This window comes from Scomber scombrus, chromosome 2 (assembly GCF_963691925.1).
Source record: "Scomber scombrus chromosome 2, fScoSco1.1, whole genome shotgun sequence".
Taxonomy (NCBI): Eukaryota; Metazoa; Chordata; class Actinopteri; order Scombriformes; family Scombridae; genus Scomber; species Scomber scombrus.
The window spans coordinates 29,880,214-29,900,969 of NC_084971.1; the positions used below are offsets into that span (position 1 = coordinate 29,880,214).

The 20,756-nt window shown below is 36.6% G+C and overlaps 2 protein-coding genes across 2 annotated transcripts; one reads left to right on the plus strand and one right to left on the minus strand.

Moving 5' to 3' along the window:
* Positions 1–8,948: 8,948 nt before the first annotated feature.
* rps19bp1 (ribosomal protein S19 binding protein 1) lies at positions 8,949–14,642 on the minus strand. The gene is made up of 4 exons (XM_062436706.1): positions 14,097–14,642; positions 12,692–12,883; positions 11,154–11,251; positions 8,949–9,651 (listed from the first exon to the last, which is right to left on the minus strand). The coding sequence occupies exons 1-4, from the start codon at positions 14,149–14,151 to the stop codon at positions 9,505–9,507; spliced, it is 492 nt and encodes a 163-aa protein (XP_062292690.1). The 5' UTR covers positions 14,152–14,642; the 3' UTR covers positions 8,949–9,504.
* A 721-nt stretch (positions 14,643–15,363) lies between these two features.
* On the plus strand, positions 15,364–20,237 carry LOC134000385 (3-mercaptopyruvate sulfurtransferase-like). The gene is made up of 2 exons (XM_062439712.1): positions 15,364–16,102; positions 19,298–20,237. The coding sequence occupies exons 1-2, from the start codon at positions 15,523–15,525 to the stop codon at positions 19,603–19,605; spliced, it is 888 nt and encodes a 295-aa protein (XP_062295696.1). The 5' UTR covers positions 15,364–15,522; the 3' UTR covers positions 19,606–20,237.
* The last annotated feature ends 519 nt before the right edge of the window (positions 20,238–20,756 follow it).

Below are 20,756 nucleotides of genomic sequence, written 5' to 3' on the forward strand. Positions count from 1 at the left end.
AACGCTGCATCCACACAATGCAAAAACAGACGCTTTGATCAATAATGTTTGTTTCATGTCTGGTCACCTTGTGGGCGATGGCTGCTGATGCACCGGTGACGCCACCCGCAGCAGCAACACCCACCCCGACTACTGTCAGGGCCAGTGAGGCGCCCAGTGTGAGCGGAGACAGTATCACTCCAGCAGCTGCTGCCACTCCTCCTACTACAGTTGTAGCTCCTCCTGTAATGCCAGCAATCTTTGTTCCCTTAGAAACCTTAAAAAGGTTGAAGGGAATTGATATGATGATGACAGAACTTCGATATCTCAAGCATCCAAAAAACACAACACAATCTGAGTGTAATAACTTGGCCAAATCCATCTGTAAAAGTCTGACATTTGGATTTAAAGTATTATGATTAAATTGAATGCATTTACATGGCCTTAAGTGGTCTTTTCACCTTGTCTAAGTTGTCAGCGATGCCGAGAAGCTCAGTATTGTACTGCGTCAGGGTGCAACCATGATCAGACGTGAGGAGGATGTAAAGCTGGACAGCATTATAGAGATGCTGAGTTTTCAGCCTGGTGATCCTGGAATGTACCGTTTTATGAGAATATTTGATCAGATTATTACAACTAATTGATTAAACTCATCCTTCAGAAAAGTCAGTTATGAGATGCATCCTCCATAAGTCTTCAACAATATCATTATTGGTTGTGGTGTGGTGGTAAAATGGCCTTCCAGGTCAACAAGTTTGACATTAACACCAAATATCTGTCTAATGATTTAACACAAGCACAGATTTGATATGGAAATAAACTCTTATTGCAGAATTTTGTTCAATTATAGATGTAGAAAATATGTACTATTTTCTTACTTTTGTTCTCTCTCCCCCCTCAGAGTGAGATCCCTGCTGAGATCCTCCCAGGCTGTAAATCAATAAAATTATAGTTCAACAAACACATGAAAAACCTCAAAAAGAAATGATTTCAAGCTTTTTTTCTCACTCACGCGTCACGTTCTTCCACCAGTCCATCAGTGCGTCGGCATCCTGATGGAAAATGAAAGGTAATTTACAGTTGAGCTAAAACATGATGATTGCCTCCTTTGATTTTGTAGTGAAATACTTTTCATGGTTGTGATTACCAGGATTTCTACCATTTTGTCATGAGCCTTTTTCTGTAGAAGCTTGGGAGGTGGAGGTGGTGCTTTACGGGTAAAATGATCTTTTCGCTCGGCCAACACCTGAGAAAATAAGTAACATTTTATTCAATGAATGTACAAATAAGTTAGATCTGAGTGATGAGTTTTACAATCTCACATGGCAGTGGGTTTTTTTCATTCTGTCAGTTCTCTGCTTCCTCCTCTGACACAGTATTCAACATGATGTTGTTCAATCAAACATGTAAGAAATCAGCTGGTTTCCCTGTGCAGTGATGTTGTTCTACATACACTTCTACATTGTCTTTAAATCCTTTGATTTTGTAGAAAATACTACTTGGTTGTGATTACCAGGATGTATTCTTTTTTGTCGTCAGTCCTATCCTTTAGTAGCCAGGGAGACCGTGGCGGAGGTTGTGCTTCACAGGTATCATGAAGTGATTGCTTTGCAAACATCTGAGAAAATACAAATAATCAATCAATCAATCAATCTTTATTTATATAGCGCCAAATCACAACAAAAGTCATCTCAAGGCACTTTACACATAGAGCAGGTCTAAACCGTACTCTTCAGGTTTAATTTGAAAGAGACCCAACATTCCCACATGAGCAAGCACTTGGCGACAGTGGCAAGAAAAAAACTCCCTTTTAACGGGAAGAAACCAGGCTCAAATTGGGGGGCCATCTGCCTCGACCGGTTGGGGTAGAGAGGAGAGAGAGGAAGGATAGGAGAGAGAAGCACATTGAAAATCAACACTGAAGCTAGTAGGTCCAGGACTGGACGTCGTTTAGAGACCCGGATTACATGTGAGACGAGAAAACACAAGGGAAGAAGTGTAGGTTATTGAATGCATTAATAGTACATGAATGTTAATGGATATAGATGGATGGATAGAGAGAGAGAGAGGAGAGAGGAGCTCAGTGCATCATGGGAGTGGGAGTCCCCCGGCAGTCTAAGCCTATAGCAGCATAAACTGGAGCTGGTCCAGGACAAGCCTGGCCGGCCCTAACTATAAGCTTTATCAAAAAAGGAAAGTTTCAAGCCCACTCCTAAACGTAGAGAGGGTGTCCGCCCCCTGGACCCTGACCATTAAGACCTTTGAAAGTGAGGAGAAGGATTTTAAATTCTATTCTGGATTTTACAGGAAGCCAATGCAATGAAGCTAAAATGGGAGTAATATGATCTCTCTTTCTAGTTTTTTGTCAGAACACGTGCAGCTGCATTCTGGACCAGTTGGAGAGTCTTTAAAGACTTGTTAGGACAGCCTGATAATAATAAGAAGTAGCAAATGCATAGACTAGTTTTTCAGCATCATTTTGAGACAGAATGTGCCGGATTTTTGTAATATTACGCAGATGAAAAAAGGCAGTCTTTGAAATGTGTTTTATGTGTGAATTGAAGGACAAATCCTGATCAAATAAAACTCCTAGGTTCCTTACAGTAGTACTGGAGGTCAAAGTAATGCCATCCAGAGTAGTTATGTCATTAGATAATGTGTTTCTGAGGTGTTTAGGGCCAAGCACAATAACTTCAGTTTTTTCTGAGTTTAGTAGCAGGAAGTTGCAGGTCATCCGGGCCTTTATGTCCTTAAGGCATGTTTGTAGTTTGGTTAACTGGTGTCTTTCACCTGGCTCTATTGATAGATATATTTGAGTATCGTCTGCATAACAACGAACATTTATTGAGTGTTTCCGAATAGTGTTACCTAAAGGAAACTGTATATATTTTTTATACATATTTTACAAATATATAAGATCTTCAATCAAACATGTAAAGAATCAGTTGGTTTCCCTGCGCAGTGATGTTTTTCTTTATAGTGTTCAGAGTAACAGTAACATTTGGTTCTACTTCTTCTTCTTCTTCTTCTTCTTCTTCTTCTTCTTCTTCTTCTTCTTGAAGTATTGGATTGACTTGACTACATGAGTAGCTTTTGTCCCTCATCATATCTGAAATAAAACATAAAACATCATCACCTTGTCTAATTCCTGCGTGATCTTTTCATTGTTGCTGTCTACTGGAATCCTTTTAGCAGTCCACTTCTTCGGCAAAACCGGTGGCGGAGTTAAACCGACCAAACCTCCCTGAGTTGGAATGAAAAACAAAATACACAATCAGCATCTGTATCTGACAGTGTGACCGTGTGAAACCTACAAATGGATTCACTAGAGATATAAAAAAAAATTCTAATTATGCCTTTCATGTTACTGTTGAGATGTCTGTTTATGGTTCAATGACATTTTTTTATGTCCATGTGGTTTAGTCACATTCTTTCTTTGTGTGGACCCAGCATAACATTTCTGTTTTTTTCCAATTTGAGAGAATATATTAGAGGATTATGGCTAAAAAGTGATGTAACCATAAAAAACTTTATACAAAATAATTCAACTTGCTTAAAACCTCTAAAATTCTCAGTAAAACACCATATCAACTAGTTTGACATGATCTTACATTATAACTTTTTATAGTAATAAAGGTAATGGAATATAATTGTTCTAAATATTAAATTTAGTCTGGGGAATCGTGTAAATCAGGAACCATTAACTTTTTTTAAATGAAGTAATTATTTGTATAACTAAACTTAAATACACTGTAGTTGGATAAAATATTACATTTTTATTATTCTTTTGTGGTTACACCATTTGACATTTTCAGCATTTCAAATTACATAAAACCAACAAAAATACAAAATGTACATTTTAACAAACCTGACGCTGCTTTTAAGACACATTTTTGAATTGCTCATCTTGCCAACCCTTATTTGTCACTGTAACTTTAATGTATGTTTTTAATGGGAGTTTGAATTATGCAGGATTTTACTTTTTGGATGTTGTATATGTTAAAAATACATCAAATGTAGCAGCACATCCCCTCCAGAAATATACATCAATAAACAATTAATTTCACCATATAGTACTGTATGTTGAACACTGCATTAAAGACTGTAGTCACACATGACAGCTTGAGTTAACATGCAGGTTTGATCTCATTACAGAATAAAGCAGCGCTGCTATAGATTAGTGACACCAACCTCGGATCGTGTGGGAGACAGAGGTTCACCATCCACAGTTCTTTCTTGAAGTGAATGCTGTTTCTTTAGCAGAGGAACTGGAGGATTTGCCTACATAAAGAGAGGAAGTGTAGCCGTATTCAACCAATTGCATACATTTAAACGCTTAAGCTGCTTGGATGATCTGATGAAACATTCTGTAATATATTGCAAAAAAGTTTAGCAAATCACAGGAATGAATTAGAAAAGTAGAGGAGAGAATTTATATCCAATATTTTTGTGATAATTGTGATAATTTTCTGAATTAATTTACTTAACTCAAAATACCCATCATTGCTCTCTGTATAAAAGGTAGGTTGGTCCTCTCTCTCTCTGTGAGAAGAGATCAACACTGGTACATATTCATCTACAAAGCACTTATCAAACCCGCTCTCAGGAATGGATTACATATGTTCCCCGGGTCAGTGCTTTTAGATTTTGTGCTGCAGACTCATCGAACAACCTTCAACTTGGTAAACTTTAAACTTTAAAAAGCACTTTAAATATCGATTCCCTGATAACACTGGGACACTTTACCAATATAATCTTCCTTTTTTTTTTTTGTTGAGCTTTTACACCTTTTAAATCTCACCCCTCAATGTAACCCTGACAAAATAGTTTGTTGATGATGAAGAAATGACCTTTATCCAATCATTAAGATGTATTATGCAACATAACCACAAATAAATGAATTACTCACAGTTTCTAAGTAAACATGATCCTAACTTTGTGTGTGTGTTTACTATTATTGGGTTTTATTTTTATTTCTCAAATTGCATGTTTTTATTTCCAATTCTTACTGTTAAATGTTTGTTTTATGTAAAGTACATTGAGTTGCCATTGTGTATGAAATGTGCTATATAAATAAAACTGCCTTGCCTTGCCTTGCCTTGCCTAACTGAAGAGTCAAATTCCAAACTAATTATATCATGCAGTGATCTGACTATCCCCACAGAAGAATTCATATTTTAAAAAAGGGTGTTTCAAAACAAATGCCTTTTAGATTCTTATTTACAATCCTCTTGTGAGTAAAATGTAAATATGGTCGAGACAAAAACACTTTTAATCCGCATTCTACATCTGAACGCACATCTCTACGATTTATCAACGTAGTAACTGTCTGTTGTGGTTTAATTCAAGACGACTGAAGTGTTCATTGTTCCTGTCGAACAAGACTGATTACATCTTTGTTAGCACTCACATCTTATTTCACTTTCGCTCTGAACAATAACCGACAAGACTGTGGTTAAATAATCTACCTCTGCAAACTGGATATTAGCTAAAATAATAATGATTGTGATGTGCAGTTGGTCACATGCATTGAATCAGTTTGTTCAAGTAATTTAAGTTAGAAAAGAAACTGAAAGATTAAATGATATTTGCAATAATGAGAAGCAGTTGATATCAATTGTAATTTCAGATGACAGTCAACGTTACACATATCAATAAAATTATTTGCAAACCTTCCGGTGTGAGAAATGTTCCCATGCAATAGTCACGTGCCTTGAGCAGGAAGATGGTTTCAATATGAATTTGTGTGTGAGTGTAATTTAATTTAATTTAGACTTTAAACTTTATTTTGCAAATGTAACTGAAATTTTGGTTCAAAAAATTTACAAAAGGTTTCTGTGACACCGACATCTGTTACTCTTATAAACTAAAAGGCATTTTTCAGTATATTAGACATTTGATGCTCTGGTAATCAGAGAGATGAAGTTCAAAGAGTCAAATCAGCTCAATCAAAATAAAGAACATTTTCCTTAGCTGGTGCCTTGCAGATCATTTTGGTTTAATGTGCACTGATTTTACCCCAGTGAAAAAGACAGAAATATCACATTTGTTGTGATTAAAACATTTCAGAATTGTATTTAAACAATTGCACCAAAGAAGATACAGGAGTACAACGGGTGCAGTCTGTGAGAAGTGTAAATATGGTCGAGACAAAAACACTTTTAATCTGCATTCCACATCTGAACGCACCTCTATGATTTATTAATGTAGTAACTGTCTGTTGTGGTTTAATTCAAGACAACTGAAGTGTTCATTGTTCCTGTCGACTGATTACATCTTTGTTAGCACTCACATGTTATTTCACTTTCGCTCTGAACAATAACCCACAAGACTGTGGTTAAATAATCTACCTCTGCAAACTGGATATTAGCTCAAATAATAATGATTGTGATGTGCAGTTGGTCACATGCATTTAATCAGTTTATTCAAGTAATTTAAGTTAGAAAAGAAACAGAAAGATTAAATGATATTTGCAATAATGAGAAACAGTTGATATCAATTGTAATTTCAGATGACAGTCAACGTTACACATATCAATACTGAAATGACAAATTTTGGTGCAAAAATTTCTGTGCCATCAACATCTGTTACTCTTATGAACTAACAGGCATTTTGCAGTATATTAGAAATGTGATGCTCTGGTAATCAGAGAGTTGAAGTTAAGAGTAAGATCATCATCATCTTAATCAAAATAAAGATTTTCTCATTGGTGCCTTGCAGATTTTGATTTTATATGCACTGATTTTACCCTATGATTTTACCCTATGATTTTACCCCAGTGCAAAAGACAGACATATAATGTGTTTGTTATAATCAAAGCATTTCAGAATTATATTTGAACAATTGCACCAAAGAAGATACAGGAGTACAATGGGTGCAGTCTGCAAGACCCATTCTCTTTATTAGGGTTGCAGCACTGATCTAATCTTGGAACACAAAACTATATGAATGGTTAGAAACCACAAGCAGGAATATGAAAGTATTATTTGTGATTTGAACCAAATTATGCATCAAATCTGCATTCATATAAATCCATCTGTTCAGCTTCTGCATAAATATGAATGTAAAATGTTAAATATGTTAAATGTTTAATACATGTTAAATACTACTTTATTTAATGATATTATTTCTTACCTTTAACATGGTGCAACTTTTCCTGCTGTACTAAAGATACTCTGTGATTGCTCTCCTCTGATTGCTGCACTCAGGTTGACTTTCACTATAAGGACTGAATCACTCAATCTCAACCGGTTAGACGTGAAATGATTGACATCTCATCATTCTACGAGTATTCATTTCTTTGCTTTTCAAGCATCTGCATTGTTGTGATTTACACACCAGATTTGTTTCAGGAATGAAAAATGTTGTTTGTCCTACAGATAATAAAGCAGATTGAAGCTGAAAACCTTTAATTTCACTGCCTAAAACTTCCTTCTGTGTTCACACACAAGACTCAATGTTACATAACAGTGTGATGCCCCTTTGGGTTTGTGTGGGTGGTGTGGTTAACTTTACTCTCTCTTGCAGGTGAGGAGTTGATTGCAGTAACTCAGGGCAACTGGGCCCGGTGCCCTGTAGTATATATGTGGTATATGCTCAGACCTCCTTTGCTAATATTCTCCCCTTTGTTTTCTCTCCCAGGTCCCGTCCTTGGTTTGCAGTTATTGTTGATTTCTGCACCTTACAACACCCTCACGCATAACTTTAATTTGGTTTAGTTGAATTAAATACATATATATCTTTTGTTAACTAATCGCCATGGTGTGTCTCCCATTTTCTTTGTGGCCACTTGAGCCAGGTAATAACAACAGTCAAACCTGTTTTCTGTAGTCTGATAAGCATTAATTTTGGCCAAGTTCATACAAAGTCAATGTGGAAATCTTTTTGCATGTTTAATTTACTTCTATTGCAACCTAAATGAAAACATAAATAACAAAGTAAACTTGTGACTCTCCATATTTAAAACAAAGAGGTTTTAATTTCTGCTCAACCGTAAAGCTAAAAAAAAAAAAAAAAAAAAGTCTTACTTCAACGATGTTCTGATACTAACTGGACTGACTGGAAGAGGACAGCATGAGGATATAAAGAAAAGCTGAAAATGTATTGATTAACTCTCCTGTTGTCCTCAGGTCAATTTTTACCAGAGGTGTGAAGTTACAAAGTATTTGCACTTCGTTAATATACTTAAGTAGACTTTTCAGGAATCTGTAATTTACTTGAGTATTTATTTTTCTGACGACTTTTTACTTTTACTCCCTACATGTGAACACAAATATCTGTACTTGGTACTCCTTACATTGTTTAAACAGGCTTGTTACTTTCAACCTCCATGACTTTATAAAAAGAAGACAAAAAAGCGATAAAAAAACAATCAATTTTTTCCTTTTGGTGTGTGCGCTGCTCCGTGTCGCCCCTGGCAGTGGCAATCCTAGGAACTGGGGGGCCACAGACAAAGAAGCCCACCAAAAATTTGGTATAATTTAATTTAAATGATGCCTATCATAATTTCCAAAAGATATGTGTAAAACCTGTGCTAATAAGTATCTATAGTATATATACGGGCGGAGTGGGTTGTCTTTTCCTCTTTCACCTGTTTTCTGTTTCCTCTATTAGGCTCCCCCCCTCCCCCCCTATGTACGGGGATGTGTGTGGCTGAGCGAGCGCACCAGAGAACCGGGGATCCTGCTGACGGTGCCAGTGGGCTGTTTTCTCAGCTTAGTGCTTTGAGGTGTTGCAAAACTAGTTGTAAGTGACTGTTAAGATAACTGGTGGCGTTTACTCCAATTGTGTTCATTTTGCATTGTGGTATTTCCTTTCCTTATTTTACTAGATAATCAGTTTTCAATTAAATTTAAATTTTGAACCTTATTTATCTGTTAAAGAAAACTGTGTTAATCCTACTCGTTTTCCCTGGTTAACATCATTGTTACTTCCCTAATCCCCTGTATTTTTATTCGGGGATGTGACACATTTTGACAACGGGATGTTCAACAAATTCAACGCATACTTGTGTGTCTTTTCTTTACAAATATTCAATTTGCAACTCGTGAAAACAAAGTGAAAGAAAACGACATATATGACACATATGAAAGGTTTCACTACATAACAAAGGTCCGAAACTTACATTTGAGTACGTTGTGAAATGACTACTGGCCGCACTTTGCCGACATCTGTTATGAGTCATTCACAGATGAGAAGTGTTGAACGTGCAGTTCATCTTTTGTAATGATGTTACAAATTCTTTAGAATCAATGTCCGCATCTGATCATTTACCCAAACATTACAGCACATTGTATGAGTCAGGCACAAAAAAAAAAAAAACGTGGTTCCCTGAATGCAACAATGTGTGTATGCGGTCACATATTACTGGTACACGTTCAGCTCATACAATCACTTCTCTTCAAAGTTTTTTGTTTCATTGTTGAGTCAGTCTGGTCCAGAAATCGACTTCCACTCTTCAAGCTCCACAAACGGCAGCCCTGCTGTTATCTCCGAGGCTGCAGCGTCTTGTGTTTGGGGCGACTTTCACTTCTTCTCCACAGTCCTGCCAAAATACTCCTTCTGGAACTGCTGGAAGTCTTCCTCTGTAAACAAGGACTCCGGCTCCTTGGCCTTCTTGGCAAGTTTCTCGGGGCGATTCCTGGACTGTCTGCCTGTGTGGTGGCTCAGGATCTGAGTGAAGCAGAGAGAAAATCAACACTGTGGCACAAAACTCAAGAGAATATGTAGACAGCACAAAATATCACTCATCAAATCCTTCTGTTTATTTAAAATCAATGAACAGTGTCAACAAACCACCTCAAACATAAAATATAACAAAGTGTGCATTATTTGACTTTGTGGAGACCTGTATGATACCTAGCGCTGGGCATCGTACGATACCAGTACTAGGGCTGAGTATCGGTACTCGATACTTTTAAGATATTGACGCAGGTGAATTTGAGTTAACACGCTTAGCAGTTCAGCTCCAAAGTGTGGCTACACTACATGCCTGTTTTACTTTATTTTTACATTGTTTTATTATCATTCTATAGTTTTATCCTCTTATCTTTTTTAGTTGTCTGTTTCTTCTGTCTTTTTTTACCTAGTTTTAGTCGAGTGTTTATTAAACTTCATCTTTTATTTTACGTTTGTCCCTTTAATATATTTTAACCTAGTTTTTACTCTGACTTTTAATAAACCCTTTCTGTTTTCTCTCTTATTTTACTTTTTTTATTTAAATTTATTTACTTATTCCTTTTACTTATTTTATTTAAATTTTCTAAACTTATTTTCTCTTGTGTGCATTGTTCTCATTATTTTGTCTTTTAATTTGTTCTTTGTTTTTTATTCCTTTTCTTGTTGTGTCTTTGAACTGCACTAGCCTGTATGAAAGGTGCTATATAAATAAAGTTTGATTGATAGAAAAGCAAGTGTACAAAATGTGTAATGGGTATCGAATTAATAACTTAATTGGTATCGGTATCACTTTAAGGGTACTTGGATTGGTACTGGTATCATAATAAATGATACCCAGCCCTAACCAGTACCAATCCAAGTACCCTTAAAGTGATTCTGATACCAGCTGAGTACTTCATTCGATACCCATCATGTGAATAGCGTTTAGGGGGCATCTTGGCTGCTGAACTTCTAAGTGCACTAACTCAAATTCACATTAAATCAAAGAACGCTTGCATTGATTGGCTGTGAGTAAGTCCATAGAAATAGTCATATTTTCTATCTCTGGGTGTAAAAAGGATCGATTGCAGGTATCATTTGACTGGAGATGTTTCGATACTACTTGGTCTCGATTTATCTTGGTTGATACCTTAAAGATATCAAATACAGATACCTAGCGCTATGGAGACTCTTACACTATTAGCCCACCTGGGATTACACTCTTTACTGCACATCAATGTGTATCTTTGTTTTTGTATTCTGCACAAAACTACGAAGCAAATCCACTCATATATCACAAAAGTGTAGTTTAAGACTTTTAACTATCAGAAAAGCTTTTTAAGATTTGCACAGTAAAAAAATCTGATTTCTTTAGGAACCGGTGAGATCCGTCCTTATTTGTTTTATTTGACAACCTGATATAAAAATGGCCCTACTTTAATGGTAAATATTATTATTATTATAGTTGAACATAATAAACACTGATGATAGCTGAGTGGATCTGGAGTCTTTCTTACCTTCAAAGTATCAGAATCTGTTGCTTTGCAGGTGGTTTCCATGAAGTACTTGAGGTTACTACTCATCTGGTTCTTCCCCTGCTTCTTCCTGAACTCCTCTACATTTACCACCAAAGAAGAAGAAAAGGAAGATTGTTATACAAAATAAACAGTGACTGTCGCTTTAAAAGAGAAGTTAAGTATGGCAGTGTTTTCTTGTTTCTGATTGTGACGGAAGAATCATTTAGATAGCAGATTTGGTCGTCATTACAGTCTGCTACTGAAAGCTTGTTAACTATATAATGGACTTTAAAACATGTTGCATAGCTGATGAACTTGCACTGAAGCTCACACTGGCCTGCATCTTGCTGTGTGTGCATTTTCAGAGTTAAAACTGGAGCCTCAAAACAACAGTCAGGTGCCCATATGAACAGTGAAAGTGTCTTTTCTTGCCATAATCATCCTGAACTTTAAAAGATACCCTTCAAATATGCTTTCAATATAAGTGACGGGGCCAAAATCCACAGTGTGGACAGTCATTTTGTACAAAAATGGATTTGAAAGTGGATGTGAAGTTTATATGAGGCTTCAGCAGTCTGAATTAGTCATGTCAGGTGGATATCTGCCATATTTACAGTCTTCATAGCATCAATTCCCTCTTTGTGTTTCCTCAGACAGTGTTGACCTGTTGAGCTGTGGTGGAGTGTGGTGTATAGTAACAAAAAGAGGGACTTGGGCACTAAAAAGACTAACGTTGAAAGATATCTACTTGATTTGACACATTTGGATGACTGAAACTTCATATTGGCTTCAGTTTTACGTCTTTTATTTCATTTTACCTTTGTTTTGTCTTTTTAATCAATTTTAACATAGTTTTTTACTCTAACTTGTAAAAAAACATTTTCTGTTTATTTTTTATTATATAGTTTACTTTATTTATTTATTTGTTTTTTTAACTTTGTCTTCGGTCTACACTTGTTCTGTCTTATCATCAGCTTGTCACTTACACATGAAGCACTTTGAAACTACATTTACCTGTATGAAAGGTGTTATATAAATCTTTGCACAGAAGTAGGACTGTGGATTTTGTCCTCCATCATTTACATTGTAAGTACATTATGAAGGGATCTTCTAATGGTCAGTATGAACAGGAGGAATGATTACAGCAAGAAAAACATGTTTTTAATGTTCATTTGAGCACCTGACTGCTGTTTTAAGACATATTTGAAAAACTGTGAAGCCATCATTTAAAAAGAAGGACAAAGCTCTTGTGATCTTCATGATGATCCATTTGTTCCCCATTAGAGGAAAAACCCATCTAAAACATGAATTACAACTCTATTCCACATATTTTAGACAGCGTGGTCAATATTGGCGAATAATTTAAATCAACATTTGATATGGCTCACAATTAAAACATTTAACAGATTCACAGATTAAAACTGAGCTGCACAAAAGCACCCAACTAAAACATGTGCAGAGTGTTTTTTTTTTTATCTTGAATGATGGTTTGATACTATGATACTGATTCTGTGCAGGACAGCAGGAGGCGGACTCACCCACGGCAGACTTGATCCTCTTGTCTTTGACGGTAGCTTTGCTCTTGCCGGGACCGAGGCGACCCTGCAGCCGTTTGACCTGCTTGGTGACTCCCTGCCGCTTGGTGCTCACCAGATCCATCACAGTGGCCGAGCTGGGTGTCTTCTTCTGCTGCTGCTGCGTCGTCTTCTTCTTCTTCCCTTTACTGACATCTGTGTGCAGGAGAGGGAGAGAAAGCAGAGAGAAATCTGATGAGATGAAACATTCAAGATCAAGATGACGGCACTGTTACACACAGCGATTACCCATATGCACTGGTCACTTTATACTGTCTGTCCCTCTTAAACTGTACCTTTTAGTGTTTTTGTCTTTTATCTTGTTTATTCATTGATTGCACTGGTTTTACTGAAGAGCTGCTAAACAGAATTGTATTGTATTTTCGTACAATGACAAAATAAAGATCTATCTATCTATCTATCTATCTATCTATCTATCTATCTATCAATCTATCTATCTATCTATCTATCTATCTATCTATCTATCTATTTTGATTGTCTCATAATGACTTTGCCAATGCAGTAACCAGGGTTGGGAAGGTTACTTTGGAAATGTAATAGGTTACAGATGACTAGTTACCTCATTTAAAATGTAATAAGTAATGTAACTATTTCAATTACTTAATTAAAATAATGTAACTTTTAACTTTTATTTCCTAACCAATGTTTTCAGCTGTTAGGGTAAGTTCAGATGTGTTTCATTGATACTGACATGATGTATAAGGGAGATCATTTTTTATAAAGCAACATTTATCTCTCATTTGAAAATGTGTTCATTAGTTCATGTAGGTTTTGGAATATAAAATAAAGATATTTGATTAAAAAAGTAAAAAGTCTGGCATGGAGCTTAATTGGTACTGTGGCATCATTTTAGCCAACATCATGATTTATTTACAAAATATAAAAAAATAATATTGATTACATAGAGTTAAACGCAACAATATATGTATTCGGTAACATGTTAAATATTAAAAAATGAGGAAAAAACCCTCCTGAGCAAAATCTTTAAGGTCTGACTTCAGATGTAACTTCCTTTGTAATGAACAACATTTCCATAAATAACTTTAATTTAATGACACATGTTTTCTCAGTAAATGTTACAGATTGTACTTACATTTATATTGTAATTTATTTATTTTTAAGTATTTTATGGCGGTATCAGCCATATATCAGCCATCAGTGATATATGCTAAAGATAGCTTACTTTGTTTCTGTTTTTATCACTAATAATTTGGCTTTGTGTTGTGACTAATGTGCCTTTAAAAAAATAACACGATGGGTTATAATGGAAAGTAATCCCTGCTTATCTAAAGTAAAATAAAATTATTACTTTTTCGATCCAGCAAAAAAAAAAAAAAGCTAAACTCACTTTTAATATCGTCGCTCAGCAGCTCCAGTCCTCTCCTGATCAACGATGCCGACATCCTCACTTATATCTCTACGTTTAGTTAAATAGTTTACACACTGCAGGATGAGAAATGTGCTTTTTTACTGAAGACATGTGAACCAACAATCAACATCCGGTAAGCTCTCAGTGTGCACCGATTAAAAGCAGCCGACCGGGAAACAAACCGGAGGAGGTGTAAAGTTCCTACTTTAGTTTTCATGTGCTTCACCGCCACTTACTGGACTGGAGTGTGGAAAAATACATTAGCAGGGGGAAAAAAAACATCTAAATTATTTCTATTGTTCATTTTACTCTTAAGTAATTAATTAGAAAATTGTGTACTTTCCATATCTTTCTCAGCAAATTCCCCAATCTAATATTAGCCTATATTTCTCATACTACTACTACTCATACTATTACTCATATTAACTCCCTTTTTTACTTCCTCATATCTGTTGCAATCTATGTATGTTAAAAAGTTGCCGGTATATTACAATATAGGTCAATATAAAGCCAAGTAAAAAACGATCTGCTGTATTAAGATGAATGCAAATTAGGTAGAAAAAAGTGTTCAAAACAACAAAAGCAACAACAAAACAACCAAATAAACTACAAAATAGATTACATAGGTCCACAGAGGCCCAAAAAGGTCAGAACAATATCATAATTAAAAATGCCCAAAGAGGTGTTATACTAGTAATAATAACACAATAGGTCCTAAAAGTGCATAATTAACGTGATTCCACTTTATTGTTTAACTTTTACTTAATATATCATGTTTTGAGACCTTGTGAAGCAAGAATTAACTGCAATAATTAATTGTGCTATATTATTATTATTATTATTATTATTATTATTATTATTATTATTATTAGTAGTAGTAGTAGTAGTAGTAGTAGTAGTAGTAGTAGTAATAGTAATAGTAGTAGTAGTAGTAGCAGCAGTAGTAGTAATAGTAGTAGTAGCAATTAATTGGGCTATTTTATTATTATTATTATTATTATTATTATTATTATTAGTAGTAGTAGTAGTAGTAGTAGTAGTAGTAGTAGTAATAGTAATAGTAGTAGTAGTAGTAGCAGCAGTAGTAGTAATAGTAGTAGTAGCAATTAATTGGGCTATTTTATTATTATTATTATTATTATTATTATTATTATTATTATTATTATTATTATTATTATTCGTTACAAAGTAATCACAATACTGTCCTGCAGTGTGTAACCACCTCCAGTCACTTCCAGCTGTTGCATGCTGAGCTGGGGGCGTGTTGTTTGTTGTTGCTCTATCTCTCTCCTCGATTGATGCCTATCTCTCTCCACCACTCTAAACCTTTTGCACATGTAGGATTGGGTCGATATAGTTAAACTACAGTAAAGTTTAAAGCCAGTCTACCTCTCCAGAATCAACCATGGCGCTTCAAGCACGAGCTCTGGTCACCTCTAAATGGCTTTCGGAGGCAATGAAGGCGCAGGGGAAAATGCGCATCTTGGACACTTCGTGGTATTTGCCCAAACTGCGGCGCAACGCCAAGAGCGAGTTCAAGGAGAAACACATCAGGGGTGCAGCTTTCTTTGACATAGACCAATGTTGTGATAAAACTTCTCCTCTGGACCACATGTTGCCGACAGAGAAGATTTTTGCAGACTATGTCGGGAATTTGGGAATAGAAAGCGACACGCACGTTGTGGTGTACGATACCAGCGACTATGGTGCGTTCTCTGCGCCCCGTGTGTGGTGGATGTTCCGAGTTTTCGGGCACAGTGCGGTCTCATTGCTCAACGGGGGGCTCAGAAACTGGGATCTGGAGGAGCGACAGGTGAGTGAGCAGCACGTCAAACCCAAGCCGACTGAGTTCAAGGCCTCCTTAAACCGCTCCTGGATCAAGACGTATGAGGATATCCTGAATAACCTGGACACCAAGAAGTTCCAGGTGGTAGACGCCAGACCAGCAGGCAGGTTCATAGGACTGGACCCTGAACCCAGAGACAGTGAGTAATCTGCCACCTCCTTATGATATTCAACTTTTTCCATGTCAAGGACCCCTAAACTGACACAAATTAGACCACCGACCATCATTTGATAAGATTTTGTCCCATGGTCCCCTATCTAAAAAAGACTTTGCCTTGTAGATGTTTTATTAAAGAAAGTGTTTGAAACCCATTACAAAAAACATTCATACATTATATCATTGTTTTACTTATGGATGGAATTATAGAGAAAAAATAAATTATATTTTTTGACTCCCTGGAACCTCAAGAACCACTGGGGGCCTCCGTACTCCACTTTAGAGAACCACTGCTTTATGATGATAGTCTACTGTCCTGTTTAGGTGTCTTGCACAGCTACAAATTATGGGTCAATTAGAGTGTGCACCTATCTGCAAGTTAAAAACTATTACATGATTTAAGTGCACATGATTACATGATTACATTCCTAATTACCTAACAGTGGTGTGAGTCATCAGATCTTCAAAATCTGCACATGAAAAAGACTCTCTATTATTAACAAAAGTTATAATAATAATAGTGTCACCCAGCCGTAACAGCGAGCAAGACATGTCCCCCGAATAAGTCATCATTTTGGACTCTCAGTTTATTCAAATATGAATCTACAGAATAGGAGACATGAGTTATTATTTAATTTTCAACTGCAGTCCTTTAGTTTAGTTTATCATATGTCCTAGTTCCTTGTCCTTCATCTCCATTAGAAATAGTAGAAAAGCCAAAAGGGAAATATAATAAAAGGAAAAAGAAGGAAAAAAAGAAAGAAAGAAAGAAAGAAAGAAAGAAATATAGCAGTTTCTGACTGAAAGGTGTAGGCTGAGGCATTTCCTTATAACATCGATCCTTTTACATAGTCGCTCTCTCTTTTTAGTGTCATACTGAAAATTAAGAGACTATTCCGTTTCCTGATTTCAATTTTCACTCTGTGGTGTCTGATATAACACACAGAAGACTGAGGGACTATACTGATAAACAAATGAATGGAGCAATTGCACCCTTTAACAAAATCTATAGAAAAACATGCCGTTCTGTGACACTATGGACTCATTATGAGTTCAGGCATGTAGTGGAAAAACTACGATGGTCCAGTGAGTCTATGCACAGCTTCCTGCTACATAGGCTTTCTGCAGAGTTTACTCTAGACAAACATTAGCAGGGAGCAAGCTTCATGGGTCTAACTCACTGCACAACTCAAACACAGAAGAAGAGCAAGCAGACAGGACATGCTCACATAACCCTGCCTTTTATCTACAGTCAAACATATATTCTCACTCTTTCTCTCACGCTCTCTCTCTCTCTCTCTCTCTCTCTCTCTCTCTCTCTCTCTCTCTCTCTCTCTCTCTCTCTCTCTCTCTCTCTCTCTCTCTCTCTCTCTCTCTCTCTCTCTCTTCCTCACACACACTGCAGAGGGGCAGTAGCAGGTAGAATTTAGATATGCTCCACCTTTGGTTATATTGTCGATCTTTACAGATATGATATATGATATATGATGATATGTGCCTTATCAACCCTGTTAACTTCTCACACTCACACATACATACATACATACATACATACAAACATACATATATATACTGTACATGCACAATTTCGCACGTAGAACAAGTCTTTGATGTGCTCTTTCACAGGTGAAGCTTCATTAGTTAAAGCTGTCTCAGCAGTGAACTTTGACCTCAGGCTAATTGACTGTTGCCATGGAGAAGATGGAGATGCTTTTAAACAGCTTGCAGTTCAGGGGTTTAGGAGAGGGACTAGTTCCTCCTTTTTCTCAATTCCCGCTCATTATTTAGCTGACTGAATCCTCTGTATTAGGTTATGAAGCAATTTTGAGTAGAAATAGTTGCCTATTCATTTTCTGTCCACCTACTAATCCATTAATCAACTAATTCTTTCTCCTCTGATTTGTATTAATTTATTAAGTATTTTCTCCAATATCAAGCTACATATAATAATATGGCAAATGTATGTAAAACTACATAAGATAATCAAATTGATGTATAATCTTTGTCCCACAGTTGCATTACATTTGGCAACAGAATTTCTAAAACAGATATGATCATATCATCATAATGATCCCAATGAAAATCTATAACACTTTTATACGGCTGCTGGTGGTAAGACAACACTTAACATTTGAGAACTTGAGATGTTACTCAGGTATTATATACTGGAAAGTGAAAGTATAATATAATACCCACCGACTTTATCTATATGAATGTACAGTATAGTCTCCAAGATGACTGAGAAAGGTGAAAGAAGCAAAAGGTTAACTATTCTCTGTCTGCCAAGCTCTTCTTGCAGCTCAGACGTTAGGAGCTCAGCAGCTGACATCAATGATGCTTTATTATATTTTTATGCATCTATTTTCTGTTTTAGTTTTGTGAGTTTTAAATGTGACTGTCGTCTGTTTTTATTTGCATCAACCTCTCATGCTTGTCTTCTGGTTTCTGGTTAAAAACAATGCTAAGTCGTGGATAGTGAGGTGCAGCTGAGATGATATAACACTTGCGACCCTCTGACCCCCTCGCTCCCTCTGATGCATACAGCGCTCACAGCTGCAGAGTTGTGTTTGCATCACAGGTCTGTTGCCAAATCAAAATGTGAAATAAGATAATAAAAGACACTTGAGAGAAAATATAGTGAAAAAGAAGCACAGCAGTTCCAGTCTGCCGCAACTATCTTTGTACCAGCAGACATTTTCACTAGTAATAAAAGCAGAAGTGTTACTAGTAACATTAACAATGGCTACTTTCTATTTAAGTGTTCCAATAAGCCATGACAGTGGCTATCACCTGATAAGAGTGTCTTTGTGTCATGTGAAAGTGTTCGTGACAAAACCACAGGGAATTATCAGTTCCCCTTCACCTCTGTTATTCATTATAGCATCTTCCAGCTCAAAACCTCCAAAAAAGGTGTTGGTGGAGGAAATCATCAAGTGGGGACGAACACATCTCAGAATGAATGCTAATGTAGCTTTGTGTCTGCTAGGAGGTTAAATAAGCCAGTATTTGCTAACATGTTAGCCATTTTAACTTTATTATGTCCCTAAATTGTCATAAAATCTACAGATGCAGCTTTAACACAACTACAACAAACTCTTTCAGGCTTCTCCAAAATCATGTTGTGCAAGACTAACAGTCTGTAAGTTAATAATTCAAACTCTCTCTCTCTGACTGACAGACACAGAGCCAGGCCACATCCCCGGCTCCGTCAGCATGCCCTTCCACTCCTTTCTGTCCAAGTCAGGCCACTTCCTGCCCAAAGAGCAACTCCAGGCCTTGTTCACCCGGGCTGGCGTGGACCTCAGCCGCCCTATTTGTGTCTCGTGTGGATCGGGCGTGACTGCCTGTCACGTAGCACTGGCGGCCCACGAATGCGGGCACCCTGGGGTGTCTGTTTACGACGGCGGCTGGTCAGAGTGGTTCACCCGCGCTGTGCCAGAGCACGTTATATCTGAAGGACGAGGGAAACATTTGTTATTAGCTTAAAAACTACAGGAGGTGTGTTTGATGGCTTCAGGCTGGATCACACTGGGACTTGATGACAAGAGAAGAAGAATGATTTCCATTGCCTGTTTTGGGGGTAAAGTGCGCTAAGGTTTAAAGGGATAGTTTGAAATTTTGGGAAGTACACTTAATTGTTTCTTTGCTGAAAGAAGAGAAGATTGATACCACTTTTTGAATTTAAATCTACAGTCAGCAGCCAGTCAGCTTAGCAGGAAGCTAAAGGTAGAAAATAGACAAAAACAGCTAGCCCGGTTCTAACTAGCCTAGTTTAGCCTAGCCTATAGTGTAGTTTAACAAACCCACCAACCAGGACCTAATTTACATGTTATATCATATTTAGTGTACATGAAGGTGTTATCAATCTTCTTATCTACTTCTTGGCAAGAAAACAGTGTCAAAATATTTCTTTAAGATTAAAAACAACCATTTGTAATCCAAACATAGATGAGTAAGGTACTTTTTTTCATTTCAAATACTAATAGGCATGAATAGATGACCAACGCCTGCAAGATGTGAACACTAAGTCTGATTGTTTAATACGTTTTGAAACTGGAAAATGTTTGTTTACAGCTGTAATGCTCATGTTGGAATAAAATAGATCTGCACTTCCTTGAGTATTCCTTGAGGGCTTTAAGCTTAGTGAAGCGGACAGAAACCGGCTGGTAGAAAGGTGCACTTTGAGTTTGACTGTTGTGCTGAGCTCTGAATTCAAAAAATGCTGATTAGACAGTTACACACACATACATATAATATCCATTAGAGAAAGAAAAGTGCTATTATAGACAATGCACATTTTATCCACCAAATTATAGCCATTAACATGCACTGTTTTGAAAGCTCATTATCTCTTTGTTTCCCGTTGAAAATGGTTAAAATGTTTATTTGGTTCCCAAGCAATGTCGCTTATAACAAAAATATTACTTGTTACAAGTAATGGAGCCTCTTCTTAAAATGAAGATCTTGTTATCTTAGATAGTTTTGAGTGGTGAACAATCGAAATCTGTAAAGACCTACACACTAAAATCATGTAAATCTGCTATTTTCCAATTAAGTCTTAAAATCAAAATAATAATCTTGCATTACATTTAAAACACCAGTGTGTAGGATTCAATGGCGTTTAGTTGTGAGGTTGC

Bases quoted from the DNA above. Each gene is read 5' to 3' on its own strand.
- rps19bp1 (XM_062436706.1), bottom strand. From the start codon at position 14,151: ATGTCGGCATCGTTGATCAGGAGAGGACTGGAGCTGCTGAGCGACGAT. The intron at 12,884-14,096 runs GTGAGTTTAGCT...TCCTGCACACAG, and splicing joins GCTGAGCGACGATATTAAAA to ATGTCAGTAAAGGGAAGAAG. The intron at 9,652-11,153 runs GTAAGAAAGACT...TGCTTCACTCAG, and splicing joins CAGATTCTGATACTTTGAAG to ATCCTGAGCCACCACACAGG.
- LOC134000385 (XM_062439712.1), top strand. From the start codon at position 15,523: ATGGCGCTTCAAGCACGAGCTCTGGTCACCTCTAAATGGCTTTCGGAG. The intron at 16,103-19,297 runs GTGAGTAATCTG...TCTGACTGACAG, and splicing joins GGACCCTGAACCCAGAGACA to ACACAGAGCCAGGCCACATC.